At 46.6% G+C, this 15,003-nt stretch overlaps 1 protein-coding gene across 4 annotated transcripts in view; it reads right to left on the bottom strand.

Moving 5' to 3' along the window:
• The window catches only part of LOC139479198 (protein FAM135A-like), a 64,634-nt gene that overhangs the window by 12,301 nt on the left and 37,330 nt on the right, over positions 1 to 15,003 (bottom strand). For 2 of the 4 annotated variants that reach the window (XM_071262037.1, XM_071262040.1), the window contains 8 exons: positions 14,465 to 14,620; positions 12,783 to 12,856; positions 11,979 to 12,139; positions 10,040 to 11,573; positions 6,071 to 6,130; positions 5,226 to 5,335; positions 4,466 to 4,557; positions 2,564 to 2,661 (listed from right to left, as the gene is read on the bottom strand). In XM_071262037.1, coding sequence (XP_071118138.1) covers positions 2,564 to 2,661; positions 4,466 to 4,557; positions 5,226 to 5,335; positions 6,071 to 6,130; positions 10,040 to 11,573; positions 11,979 to 12,139; positions 12,783 to 12,856; positions 14,465 to 14,620 — 2,285 coding nt within the window. Of the gene's footprint in view, positions 1 to 2,563; positions 2,662 to 4,465; positions 4,558 to 5,225; positions 5,336 to 6,070; positions 6,131 to 8,775; positions 8,797 to 10,039; positions 11,574 to 11,978; positions 12,140 to 12,782; positions 12,857 to 14,464; positions 14,621 to 15,003 lie in introns of all 4 variants that reach the window. The other 2 variants (XM_071262038.1, XM_071262039.1) reach the window with 2 other exon arrangements.

Genomic DNA, 15,003 nt, shown 5'->3' with positions numbered 1-15,003 from the left:
GTGAGCAAGTACTGGCATGACAGTCCACACAGGTCTCTCACACAGTTACAAGGTTAACAACACACACACCCAGCCTCATCCTGTGTGAGCAAGTACTGGCATGACAGTCCACACAGGTCTCTCACACAGTTACAAGGTTAACAACACACACACCCAGCCTCATCCTGTGTGAGCAAGTACTGGCATGACAGTCCACACAGGTCTCTCACACAGTTACAAGGTTAACAACACACACACCCAGCCTCATCCTGTGTGAGCAAGTACTGGCATGACAGTCCACACAGGTCTCTCACACAGTTACATGGTTAACAACACACACACCCAGCCTCATCCTGTGTGAGCAAGTACTGGCATGACAGTCCACACAGGTCTCTCACACAGTTACAAGGTTAACAACACACACACCCAGCCTCATCACGTGTGAGCAAGTACTGGCATGACAGTCCACACAGGTCTCTCACACAGTTACAAGGTTAACAACACACACACCCAGCCTCATCACGTGTGAGCAAGTACTGGCATGACAGTCCACACAGGTCTCTCACACAGTTACAAGGTTAACAACACACACACCCAGCCTCATCACTTGTGAGCAAGTACTGGCATGACAGTCCACACAGGTCTCTCACACAGTTACAAGGTTAACAACACACACACCCAGCCTCATCACGTGTGAGCAAGTACTGGCATGACAGTCCACACAGGTCTCTCACAAAGTTACAAGGTTAACAACACACACACCCAGCCTCATCACGTGTGACCAAGTACTGGCATGACAGTCCACACAGGTCTCTCACAAAGTTACAAGGTTAACAACACACACACCCAGCCTCATCACGTGTGAGCAAGTACTGGCATGACAGTCCACACAGGTCTCTCACACAGTTACAAGGTTAACAACACACACACCCAGCCTCATCACTTGTGAGCAAGTACTGGCATGACAGTCCACACAGGTCTCTCACACAGTTACAAGGTTAACAACACACACACCCAGCCTCATCACGTGTGAGCAAGTACTGGCATGACAGTCCACACAGGTCTCTCACACAGTTACAAGGTTAACAACACACACACCCAGCCTCATCACGTGTGAGCAAGTACTGGCATGACAGTCCACACAGGTCTCTCACACAGTTACAAGGTTAACAACACACACACCCAGCCTCATCACGTGTGAGCAAGTACTGGCATGACAGTCCACACAGGTCTCTCACACAGTTACAAGGTTAACAACACACACACCCAGCCTCATCACGTGTGAGCAAGTACTGGCATGACAGTCCACACAGGTCTCTCACACAGTTACAAGGTTAACAACACACACCCAGCCTCATCACGTGTGAGCAAGTACTGGCATGACAGTCCACACAGGTCTCTCACACAGTTACAAGGTTAACAACACACACACCCAGCCTCATCACGTGTGAGCAAGTACTGGCATGACAGTCCACACAGGTCTCTCACACAGTTACAAGGTTAACAACACACACACCCAGCCTCATCACGTGTGAGCAAGTACTGGCATGTCAGTCCACACAGGTCTCTCACACAGTTACAAGGTTAACAACACACACACACAGCCTCATCACGTGTGAGCAAGTACTGGCATGACAGTCCACACAGGTCTCTCACACAGTAACAAGGTTAACAACACACACACCCAGCCTCATCACGTGTGAGCAAGTACTGGCATGACAGTCCACACAGGTCTCTCACACAGTAACAAGGTTAACAACACACACACCCAGCCTCATCACGTGTGACCAAGTACTGGCATGACAGTCCACACAGGTCTCTCACACAGTTACAAGGTTAACAACACACACACCCAGCCTCATCACTTGTGAGCAAGTACTGGCATGACAGTCCACACAGGTCTCTCACACAGTTACAAGGTTAACAACACACACACCCAGCCTCATCACTTGTGAGCAAGTACTGGCATGACAGTCCACACAGGTCTCTCACACAGTTACAAGGTTAACAACACACACACCCAGCCTCATCCTGTGTGAGCAAGTACTGGCATGACAGTCCACACAGGTCTCTCACACAGTTACAAGGTTAACAACACACACACCCAGCCTCATCCTGTGTGAGCAAGTACTGGCATGACAGTCCACACAGGTCTCTCACACAGTTACAAGGTTAACAACACACACACCCAGCCTCATCCTGTGTGAGCAAGTACTGGCATGACAGTCCACACAGGTCTCTCACACAGTTACAAGGTTAACAACACACACACCCAGCCTCATCACGTGTGAGCAAGTACTGGCATGACAGTCCACACAGGTCTCTCACACAGTTACAAGGTTAACAACACACACACCCAGCCTCATCCTGTGTGAGCAAGTACTGGCATGACAGTCCACACAGGTCTCTCACACAGTTACAAGGTTAACAACACACACACCCAGCCTCATCCTGTGTGAGCAAGTACTGGCATGACAGTCCACACAGGTCTCTCACACAGTAACATGGTTAACAACACACACACCCAGTCTCATCCTTCTCATCTCATACAATTTCACTTTTGTTATGCTTATTATAGACTTGCCTGATCTTAGCAAGATGTAGTCCGTAGATGTCGATGTAGGACAGGATCTCATCCACCAGACGTACGGTCATCACTTCAAACTCCGCGAATGTGTCCAGCTGAAATAATTGTTACATGGTGACAATGCAGTCGGATCCAACAGCATACTTGGCTTTTTTATGTATAACCTGTTGTGAGGTAAATATCATATAACTTGTGATAAAGAAATGATGGAACGATATCAGCGATCAGGTCGGGTTAAGATTAGAGTGGGGCTAGACAGACAACTCCCAGGCAGGACCGATATGTCGGCACCAATGTGTTGAGGCACAGATTCCGTTCTGCACCAGAACTGACGGACAACTTCAGGTTGCCAAAGGAATCCGACTTTCGGCGTCAACGATACAAAACTTAAATACTGCTTCTAGAAGAATGCGTATCACTGCTGGACACAGGTGCCTCAGACAGCAGTGGGTACAGCAGTTGGGAGGTCGTCAACAGAGGCATTGAAGATACACCATGTTTTCTGAAGGAATGAGGTTCTGTTTACTCTTTACAGATGGTAGACAGCTTGTTTGGAGACAGTGTGGAGAGGGGTTGAATCAGGCACCAGTCCAAGAACACAATAGGTATGGTGGTGGCAGCATCATGGTCTGGGCTGGCACCACATACAACAAGAGTACGGATCTGATGACTGCACAAGGAACATGACCAAATGTTGCATCCAGTAGTAAAGCCTTTCCCCAGTGCATAGGTGAGAACTTTGAGTTCCAGGATGACAACGTGCGTCCTCACAGGATGTCTGAGACAGCAAGGTGTCACAGTATTGCCCTGGCCATCCAAGTGAACTGTCACCGAGTGAACACCTTTGGGATGATGTGGGCAAAGGGTTCACAGATGATCTCAGCATGTCACAGTCACCGAGTGAACACCTTTGGGATGACGTGGGCGGAAGGGTTCACAGCTGATCTAAGCATGTCACTGTCAACCGAGTGAACACCTTTGGGATGACGTGGGCGGAAGGGTTCACAGCTGATCTCAGCATGTCACTGTCACCGAGTGAACACCTTTGGGATGACGTGGGCGGAAGGGTTCACAGCTGATCTCAGCATGTCACTGTCACCAAGTGAACACCTTTGGGATGACATGGGCGGAAGGGTTCACAGCTGATCTCAGCATGTCACCGTCACCGAGTGAACACCTTTGGGATGATGTGAGCGGAAGGGTTCACAGTTGATCTCAGCATGTCACTGTCACCGAGTGAACACCTTTGGGATGACATGGGCGGAAGGGTTCACAGCTGATCTCAGCATGTCACCGTCACCGAGTGAACACCTTTGGGATGATGTGAGCGGAAGGGTTCACAGCTGATCTCAGCATGTCACTGTCACCGAGTGAACACCTTTGGGATGATGTGGGCGGAAGGGCTCACAGCTGATCTCAGCATGTCACTGTCACCGAGTGAACACCTTTGGGATGATGTGGGCGGAAGGGTTCACAGCTGATCTCAGCATTCACACAACTTGCAACAGCTTGGGCAGGCCTTACAAGAATGGCAAGGGGAGACAATCTGGCGTTTGATATCAGTATACCCAAAAGATGTTGTGTCTGCATCGATGCTCACCGGGCATGGACAAGATATTGCATTTGCTAGTAAGATTGAATTCCTCAAATGTAGTTTCTTTACATATCACTACTGAATATATTTGGGTGTTCCCTTAAATATTGTTCCCAGAATATGATATAACAGCTTGGTGGCAGTTACCATTATACAACTTGTTTTAAGATAACTAAATAATGAATACATATTGTCTTACACCGCATCAGCAATTTTAAGAGTTTTAAGATAAATATTATACTTGTCAGGAAAGAATCATATACTTTGTTGTTGGATAAGTTTGATATTGGTGTGCGTTTCAGTACCTGGTTCCTTTCTGACATGAGGAACTCCAACTTGTATCCAGGCAATGCCATCTCGATGTACGTCCGCACCAGCCGCAGGTCCGCACTGTTACCTGGTCACGAGAAGGAGAAACTACACATATTTAATATTTACTTCCGTCAATTTGATTAAAACTTACAGCTGAAGACTAAAGATATTCCCAAAAGATATTTATTGGGAAGAATATTGAAAAATTCTTTTAAGCTGATGAAGTGCGGATTCATTCCTGGAATTTATAATATATAGGGGTTTAGTCTCATGATTACTGATCCAGCATTGTTTGTGTGGGTATTTAGTCAAGAAGGCACGACCCTCACCGTCTGGACACTGGCCACACACGATGAGGTGTATACAATATATATCTACTGACCGTCCAGACCGTGGACACACATGATGAGGTGTATACAATATATATCTACTGACCGTCCAGGCCGTGGACACACACGATGAGGTGTATACAATATATATCTACTGACCGTCCAGACCATGGACACACACGATGAGGTGTATACAATATATATCTACTGACCGTCCAGACCGTGGACACACACGATGAGGTGTATACAATATATATCTACTGACCGTCCAGACCGTGGACACACACGATGAGGTGTATACAATATATATCTACTGACCGTCCAGACCGTGGACACACACGATGAGGTGTATACAATATATCACTACTGACCGTCCAGGCAGTGGACACACACGATGTGGTGTATACAATATATATCTACTGACCGTCCAGACCGTGGACACACACAATGAGGTGGATGCCGTCCTGGCCGCCATCGTCCAGGATGTCGGGAACCTGGAAGTATGGCATGCAGGATGCCAGCTGGGATGCCTCGCTGGAACAGATCAGGAGTACATCACAGCCCGGAGGACTTTACATACATATAACCTCGCACACTGTGTTTTCGAGCCCCCAAGAAGTATTTCTCTGTACTTGTCTAGTAACAATCGCAATGCACTAAAATTAAGTCCTTTGAGCACATGTATTTTTCTGTTTACAACTGGATAGTCAAATGACCACATCTTGTCAAATGAATCGTGATAAAGTCTCCCGTGCAAGATGCTTCAATCAGGCGCCATCTTGTTACCATCACTTCATTTCAAGCCCATAATCAGACGATACATCATGGGTGCATACGACTGCTCTGATGTAAAATTATCATCAGTTCAAGTTGGATTCAAATGTGCATTAACAAGATAAGTGAAAAAGTAAGTTTTGAGGTATGTTTTCATTACTTATTGACTATCTTACCTCATGTAGCTTAATTCCTAAAATAACTTCAGTGACAAGCGGTGAACACTTCCACGTCTTCAGTGATCTTTGAAGCGTCTACTTTGACTACATTAATAAGCTGATGGTAACGTATTGTTTAGGGGCTCGAAAACATGTTACGTGGGGATACTTTGAAACCATAAAACTGCAAAATGGTGAATTATTAATTCAGGCCCAAGAGAATTTGACTTGTGTTTCAGGTAACATTTACATATAAGTGGAAAGAGAGCAAGATGAATCCGACTTCCTCCTCCTGTGTTTTATTACATAGCACTAGAGATACCTGTAATCAACTCACCTGTACAGGTGTCCCTGGTACTTCATCTCCAGCTTCATGCGCTCCCTCAACGTGACGAAACTGAAAGTAAACCATTCACAGTTCACTTCAATAATACGGCCTCCATAGCAAAGTAGGGGAGACATGACATATCCTGTCAGCTGGTACTATATTGCCAGTATAGGCCCATGGGGGTATGCATAATGAGATACTGGTACTATATTGCCAGAATAGGCCCATGCGGGTATGCATAATGAGATACTGGTACTATATTGCCAGTATAGGCCCATGGGGTATGCATAATGAGACACTGGTACTATATTACCAGTATAGGCCCATGGGGGTATGCATAATGAGATACTGGTACTATATTGCCAGTATAGGCCCATGGAGGTATGCATAATGAGATACTGGTACTATATTGCCAGTATAGGCCCATGGAGGTATGCATAATGAGATACTGGTACTATATTGCCAGTATTGTCCTATGAGGGTATGCATATTGACATACAACTGTGTTGCCAGTATAGGACCATGGGGGGTATGCAAGTTATTTTGCCAGAAGAGTAGAATTGATAAATGCATATTTTAATTTGCATGGCACAGCAGATCCCTGTAGCATGGCAACCTCATAGCACTTCAAGATCAGTTCACTTTTATTGTAAAAAGATGCATAATTATTACAAATGTACATTAAACTTTGAATTTGCTATTATTTCATAGCAACTTAAAAAAATATGTCTCACCTGTAAAATTGTTATATTTTTATCTGACCATATACAAGTATATACCCTAGACCTAATGTATGTAACATATATTTCCACAGAGAGTGTATGACAGGTACATAACGCCATTGTACTGGTACAAGAGACACAGGTACGTATTGTACACAACCCTGGCAGACTCTGACACTTACACATACAACACGAAACATGCCCTCTGGGACAGCCAATCAAAGCACAACCATTGACAACACCGAGAGGAAGATGGGCCATGCTACATGTTCAATAGCCAGAAATGAAGCAGTAATCTTGATGCTTACACTGTGTGTGTGTGTGTGTGTGTGTGTGTGTGTGTGTGTGTGTGTGTGTGTGTGTGTTGTGTGTATGTGTGAGAGTGAGTCACTGTGAGTGAGTGAGTGAGTGAGTGTGAGGCTGGGATGGTATAAGATTGACATCACACCAGGATGGTATAAAAATGATATCACACCAGGATGGTATAAGATTGACATCACACCAGGATGGTATAAGAATGATATCACACCAGGATGGTATAAGATTGACATCACACCAGGATGGTATAAGATTGACATCACACCAGGATGGTATAAGGATGGTACCAGGATGGTGTGAGAGTGAGTCACTGTGAGTGAGTGAGTGAGTGAGTGTGAGGCTGGGATGGTATAAGATTGACATCACACCAGGATGGTATAAAAATGATATCACACCAGGATGGTATAAGATTGACATCACACCAGGATGGTATAAGAATATCACACCAGGATGGTATAAGATTGACATCACACCAGGATGGTATAAGATTGATATCACACCAGGATGGTATAAGAATGATATCACACCAGGATGGTATAAGAATGATATCACACCAGGATGGTATAAGTTAGACTTTGTAACTTGTATGTTTTTAAGATTGCATGTGAACTATATTCTGTAAACTTATTGTTGTGTGAAAAAAAATCATAAAAAAAGGATGGTATAAGATTGATGTAATGCCGGATGGTATAAGACTGATATAATACTGGGACGGAATACAATTGATATAACACCGGAATGGAATATAGGCCAATATCCTGAGAGAAGTACAGCACACAATGACAACATCAAATACAGTCAGAGAAATAAACCCTTCAAGATCTGAGAAACTGCTAACAGCACACAGGAGTGAAAGACTGAGGGGGTCTACTATAACAGTTCAATGTTAAAACTGTGATATGTAAAATGTCAGTTGACACAAAAAACATGCAACTTCAGATCACAAGGTGGCATATAGAATTAATCTGACATAGTATTTACCACGCCATGTTCCATAGGGTGGGCTGATAAACAGATGGGTCGGGCTGATAAACAGATGGGGTGGGCTGGGTCAAAACAGATGGGGTTGGCTGGGTCATTAACAGATGGGGTTGGCTGAGTCAGAAACAGATGGGTTGGGCTAATAAACAGATGGGATGGGCTGGGTCATAAACAGATGCGATGGGCTGGCTGATAAACAGATGCGGTGCGCTGATAAACAGATGGGCTGGGCTGGGCTGGGTCATAAACAATGATAAACAGTTTGGGTGCGCTGATAAACAGATGGGCTCAGCTGGGCTGGGTCATAAACAAAGATAAACAGTTTGGGTGCGCTGATAAACAGATGGGCTGGGCTGGGCTGGGTCATAAACAATAAATAGTTTGGGTGCCCTGATAAACAGATGGGCTGGGCTGGGTCATAAACAATGATAAACAGTTTGGGTGGTCATAAACAGATGGGGTGGGCTGGGTCATTAACAGACAGGGTGGCGTGGGTCATAAACATTTGGGGTGGCATGCGTCATAAACAGATGGGGTTGGCTGGGTCAAAAACAGATAGGGTGGGCTGACTGATAAACAGATGGGGTGGAATCACAGCCCTGTTCTCAGGTCTTGAGGGAGCAAGTGATAAGGCGTTAGTCAGGCAGTAATAATGGAGTCAGTAGTCTCAGCAAAGATGCACCAGCTGATTACCTGTCATTGGTATCTATGTCGCTGAAATAAACATACACAGATCTCAGCTAAAGAATGCAGCAAACATCTAGTCACCTCACAGACCTGGTCACATCAGTAAACACAGAACAGTTAAGTTAAAACACTGGCAATTATAACCATTCCATCTGTCTTCGTTCAATAATTTTCCAGATATCACTATCAATTTTTTCTGAATTTGGTATTAATTTCTGTATACATAATAATGAGTCTTAAAAACATCTTCTATTTCAGAATCCCTTAAAATGATATTAAGCCTTCATCTGATACTGCGAAACACTTGACATAAAGAGCTGAACACCATCATGGCCATACAACTATAGTTGTGTGTGACTCATATTGCTGACACTGAAGTGAAAACACACTACACACACACATCCTCACATCGGCCTACCACTTATAAAAAACAAAACATGAAAATATTATTAATAAGTTGTACAGAACTCCAAGGGATCACTGTTTTCACGGAATTAAAAGATCTGTGTATTTTCCCCCCATTTCTTATACAACTCTGGAACAATGTTCTGTGAGGCAACTTCCAGTGGAACACAGTCTATATCAGCATGGGTGCTGCTTATAAGTCAACAATCTCTACACAACTCTATACAGAAAACAACAGCAGAAAACATCAAGTCTTGTTGTAATTCAACATATATGCTATATTTGGGATAACACTTTGTTAGTAAAGTACAAATTCTAGCAATTTGGGGTTGCCATCCGTGATTCGAACCACAATGTTGTAATTGTTGAATGGATCGGAGTCTAAATTCATAACTTTAACTTTCGTAGCTGTGTGACTCATCCTTCCATCACTTGGTGTTTTCCTTGTAACCATGGTAACCCAGGAGACAACAATACCATAACAAAGGAAGAATTGAAATGAAAACAAAGTGATGTATGTCACGACACAATATCAACTGGTGTCAGGAAGAGCAAACAAAAGTAACTGGTCAAACAAAGTTGGCATCGCAGTCCCTTAATGTGAATTTGGCAAATATACAAGCTAACAATTTTAAATACGATTTATTATTATTATCCCGAAGACGCATAATTATTTTGATTTAAAATAAATACAAAGAGCGATATAGAAGTTGTCTCTGGAAAACGTTTTCTCGTGTATCTACGTACACCGATTCCAGATTCCTTATGGAAGCCCTGACATGCCAACCCTACTTGATACAAACCAAAGAGCGTTGACGACGGACGAGACACCATCACCACAGGGTGCATTAACTGTGTCACTTACTTTACGGTGTTGTGGCCAATCGCGGACACCAGTTTGGGTTTCTCTGGTTCGCCATACCTGCTCAACTCCGGATATGACGATGATGATGAGAGGACTCGGCCACGAGGCTGCGGAATGCCGTCACTGCGCCTCATCACCACACCTGCTATACTCGTCTCCTCCTTCCACTTCTCCTCTTCAATGTTGCGGATGATGTCGGTGTCGCTTGACGCTCGATGACAGCCGAGATTGGACTTGACGGAGGTACTTATATCTAAATGCTCATCCGATAAATGTATTTTCTCACCCGGATTGGATTTTGCATATTCTTCTTTGAGAAGTTCAAGGATTGATATCTTACTGCTATTGCAGGTCTCAGACATAACTGATGCAGTGTCGCCATCATCTACAATGATGACGGACGTGACGTCACTTTTCATGTTCAAACCACTGTCTTTAGACACAGTCGATGCAGTTTCGACCACAGTGGCGCCATCTTGTAACGAGATTTCACTTCCTAAGGCACTATCCACACCGGTGGTGACGAGAGCCGTCTGCTGTACGCTTAAGGCGGCAGACGCAGGTTCTGTCTTTGACACATCCACATCTCCCTTGGCACCACAATTAGATTCCATGAATTCATCGTAACCATTAGCAACATTGGTATCACTGTCTGGTTTGTCCTCGTTATCAGAACTTACAGAAACTTTCTCTTCCCTCTCGCCCAAAGCCTGACTTATTCCTTCAGCTAAACTGTCATAACATGTTTTATCAAAATCTAAAGTTTGTCGAACTGACTTCGCTGAGGTACCTGGTGAATTAGACGAGTGACCATTTGACCCCTGTGTCTCAGTTGACTTGGAACCATTAGCACTATCACTAGCAGAACTGGATTTATCTTGTTTTGGTAAGTTTTGGCCGGATTGATCTGGAATGGGAGCAGTGTGAGATCTGTGTGCCTTGAACACTGAGCGAGCATGGTTGGAGTCATGTGCATTTCCATTCTTAAGAGATAAATTGTGTTTAAGTGTTTCGAGCGTGTCACCCCTATGTTTAGATAAATCAGTCAAGTCAGGTAGCGAGTTAACACTTGTCCTACTCCAGCAGGATCGTACAAACAATGAAGGCATGGACACCGAATTGAACGAGTAGGTCGATGGACTCGCCAGATTCGGCTGGGACAACCCAGTGGCTGGACTGAGCGTGCCCAGTTGAACCCCAACTGAGTCCAACTCGAACGGTTCTTTCTTCCTATACCCAACTAATGTCACACCTTGAGCGTCCTTGTTTGGCGTTGCCACGGCGCCCTTAGCATCACCGTGGACATTCAGCTCGGCCTCGCTGCAGGAATACGAAGAAGGCCTCCGGAAAGCTTCAGGTTTGATGTTTTTGATGAACTTTTTCCGTGACTTGACCCACACCTTATTGGGGGAGGTGCCTTGATCACTGGTCTGAGAATTCACAGTGGAACTCGAATCAGACTTGCTGACTTTTTCTTTCTCCTTCTCTTCCTCTGTTTTCTGACGGATAATACTACTCTTCCTCTTTGCCAGCTCTGTGAGGAAACAGCATGTTAGTAAAGGTAACACATTCTATGAGATTAAATGCTAAGAATAATGAAAACTGGTTTACCAGCGACTGAATGAATTCAGTTTCGTACCCTGCAACAGGCCAGATATTGTCTCAAGCAACGTCATCTATCATATCCGACAACCAAGTGGCTGTCAGTTGTCAATATATGTATATATCCATAAATTCTCTTCCTGAACTCTGGCTGAGTACTCAACTGCGGAATCTCTAGAGCATTTAAATCAAAGAATCATATCCTCTTATAAGGTCAACTATTTTCTGTTCAATATTGAGAAAAGAAATACTTTTTAAAATCCTGTTTTCATGGTTCAGTATGGTTGGGATCTACAGCTGCAGCTGTAGCTGGGCCGATCAGTGTTACCATGGTTACCATATGAGTTCTGCCACTGGTCATGGTAGATGTCCTCGAAGATGATGGGCAGGGAGTTGAAGTCACCATCAAGGTCTGTGCATTCCACGGGCAGCGATGGAATGCTTTGGAAATACACGGAGTTCTTGACAAGGCTGGCGAGGTCAGCATGGCCGTGGATGCTGCAGTGATACGTGAGAAGATACAGGCAACTCTACAACACTTGTCCACCCCACCCCAGACAGACAGATAACTCCTCATCCCTACCACAGAGAGACAGGCAACTCCACAACACTTGTCCACCCCACCCCAGACAGACAGATAACTCCTCACCCCTACCACAGAGAGACAGGCAACTCCACAACACTTGTCCACCCCACCCCAGACAGACAGATAACTCCACACCCCTACCACAGACAGGCTGCAGCTCTACATCCCTACCCCAGACAGGCAGGCAGCTCTACATCCCTACCCCAGACAGGCAGCAGCTCTACATCCCTGCCCCAGACAGGCAGCAGCTCTACATCCCTACCCCAGACAGGCAGCAGCTCTACATCCCTACCCGAGACAGGCAGCAGCTCTACATCCCTACCCCAGACAGGCAGCAGCTCTACATCCCTACCCCAGACAGGCAGGCAGCTCTACATCCCTACCCCAGACAGGCAGGCAGCTCTACATCCCTACCCCAGAGAACCTGAAGACAGGCAACTTCACACGCCTACCCCAGACAGACAGGCATTATTTACAGACTGCCATCATATAGCTGGAATATTGCTGTGTGCTGCGTTAAACAAACAAACAAACAAAATGCTGTGTTCACCTAACCTTGGTTCGTAGCAGGACAGGCATGTGATCTTCGGATACTCAAATGTGAAGAAGGCCTCTGCAAACCTCTTCACCTACAATGTCAAACAGTGTTCTCAATGATGACATTAGGAGAATTAGGAGCTGTCCTATGACTGATAGAAAGAAGAAGAAATCTGTGAGTCAATCAAATTTCAATGAACTTTCTAGTTACAATCATGTAAACGCGATGGATGGTCAGATGACGATATATGTTTTAGACAGTGTGATGCCCCTCTCCCCCGGCTGTGTGATGCCCCTTCCCCTACTCACCCTGGCTGTGTGATGCTCCTCCCCCACACTTACGCTGGCTGTGATGCCTCTCCCCCGTCTCACCCTGCCTGAGATGCCTCTCCCACTGGCTGTGTGATGCTCCTCCCCCCACTTACCCTGGCAGTGTGATGCTCCTCCCCCTACTCACCCTGGTTTTGTGATGCTCCTCCCCCCACTCACCCTGGCAGTGTGATGCTCCTCCCCCCACTCACCCTGCCTGAGATACCTCTCCCACTGGCTGTGTGATGCTCCTCCCCCCACTCACCCTGACAGTGTGATGCTCCTCCCCCCACTTACCCTGGCTGTGTGATGCTCCTCCCCCCCACTCACCCTGGCTGTGTGATGCTCCTCCCCCCACTTACCCTGGCAGTGTGATGCTCCTCCCCCCACTCACCCTGGCAGTGTGATGCTCCTCCCCCACTTACCCTGCCTGAGATGCTTCTCCCACTGGCTGTGTGATGCTCCTCCCCCCACTCACCCTGGCTGTGTGATGCTCCTCCCCCCACTCACCCTGGCAGTGTGATGCTCCTCCCCCCACTCGCCCTGGCAGTGTGATGCTCCTCCCCCCACTCACCCTGGCAGTGATGCTCCTCCCCCCACTCACCCTGCCTGAGATACCTCTCCCACTGGCTGTGTGATGCTCCTCCCCCCACTCACCCTGACAGTGTGATGCTCCTCCCCCCACTTACCCTGGCAGTGTGATGCTCCTCCCCCCACTCACCCTGGCAGTGTGATGCTCCTCCCCCACTCACCCTGGCAGTGTGATGCTCCTCCCCCCACTCACCCTGGCAGTGTGATGCTCCTCCCCCCACTCACCCTGGCAGTGATGCTCCTCCCCCCACTCACCCTGCCTGAGATGCCTCTCCCACTGGCTGTGTGATGCTCCTCCCCCCCCCCCACTCACCCTGGCAGTGTGATGCTCCTCCCCCCACTCACCCTGGCAGTGTGATGCTCCTCCCCCCACTCACCCTGCCTGAGATGCCTCTCCCACTGGCTGTGTGATGCTCCTCCCCCCACTCACCCTGACAGTGTGATGCTCCTCCCCCCACTTACCCTGGCAGTGTGATGCTCCTCCCCCCACTCACCCTGGCAGTGTGATGCTCCTCCCCCACTCACCCTGGCTGAGATGCTTCTCCCACTGGCTGTGTGATGCTCCTCCCCCCACTCACCCTGGCTGTGTGATGCTCCTCCCCCCACTCACCCTGGCAGTGTGATGCTCCTCCCCCCACTCACCCTGGCAGTGTGATGCTCCTCCCCCCACTTACCCTGGCAGTGTGATGCTCCTCCCCCCACTCACCCTGGCTGTGTGATGCTCCTCCCCCCACTTACCCTGGCAGTGTGATGCTCCTCCCCCACTCACCCTTGTAGTGTGATGCTCCTCCCCCACTCACCCTGGCTGTGTGATGCTCCTGGGCGAGGTACTCCTGGATCTGGGGCCTCAGGGTGACCACTTCCAGGAACTGGTTCCACAAGATGACATTCTCGGCACACAGCTGGGTGATGTCCGTGACGACTGTTTGTAGCATGTCGTCCTCGTCGTCCAGGTGCTGACATCATAGGTCACATATATTTATACAGGTCATTTGAGTAGGCAGTGCTCCCATTGGCTTTGGAAACTCCCAGTCCTGTTGGGACTCTAAACATTACCAGTCCCCCCAAACTTTTGTCAGTCTTTCAACAAACAAAAACATGTATGAAAATTACCTCATTATAATTCTTTATTCAACATCACCTTCCATTGCAAGGACGTCATCTCTGAAGTAACTTTGACTTACAAGTCATTCACACAAATATCAGTCACAATTTTCTCTTTTTTTAAAAAATATTTCAAGACTAAGTCGCTACAAATATGTATTTAACCTCAAAGCAAAGCGAAATGTTATTTCCTTGCACAAAAATAGAGGGAAACCCTGATGGTAACAGACAAGCT

This window comes from Haliotis cracherodii, unplaced genomic scaffold (assembly GCF_022045235.1).
Source record: "Haliotis cracherodii isolate W230 unplaced genomic scaffold, xgHalCrac1.p SCAF_4, whole genome shotgun sequence".
NCBI classification, from domain to species: Eukaryota; Metazoa; Mollusca; class Gastropoda; order Lepetellida; family Haliotidae; genus Haliotis; species Haliotis cracherodii.
Note: the sequence above shows the minus strand (reverse complement) of the source record. Positions and strands in the feature narration are given on the sequence as shown.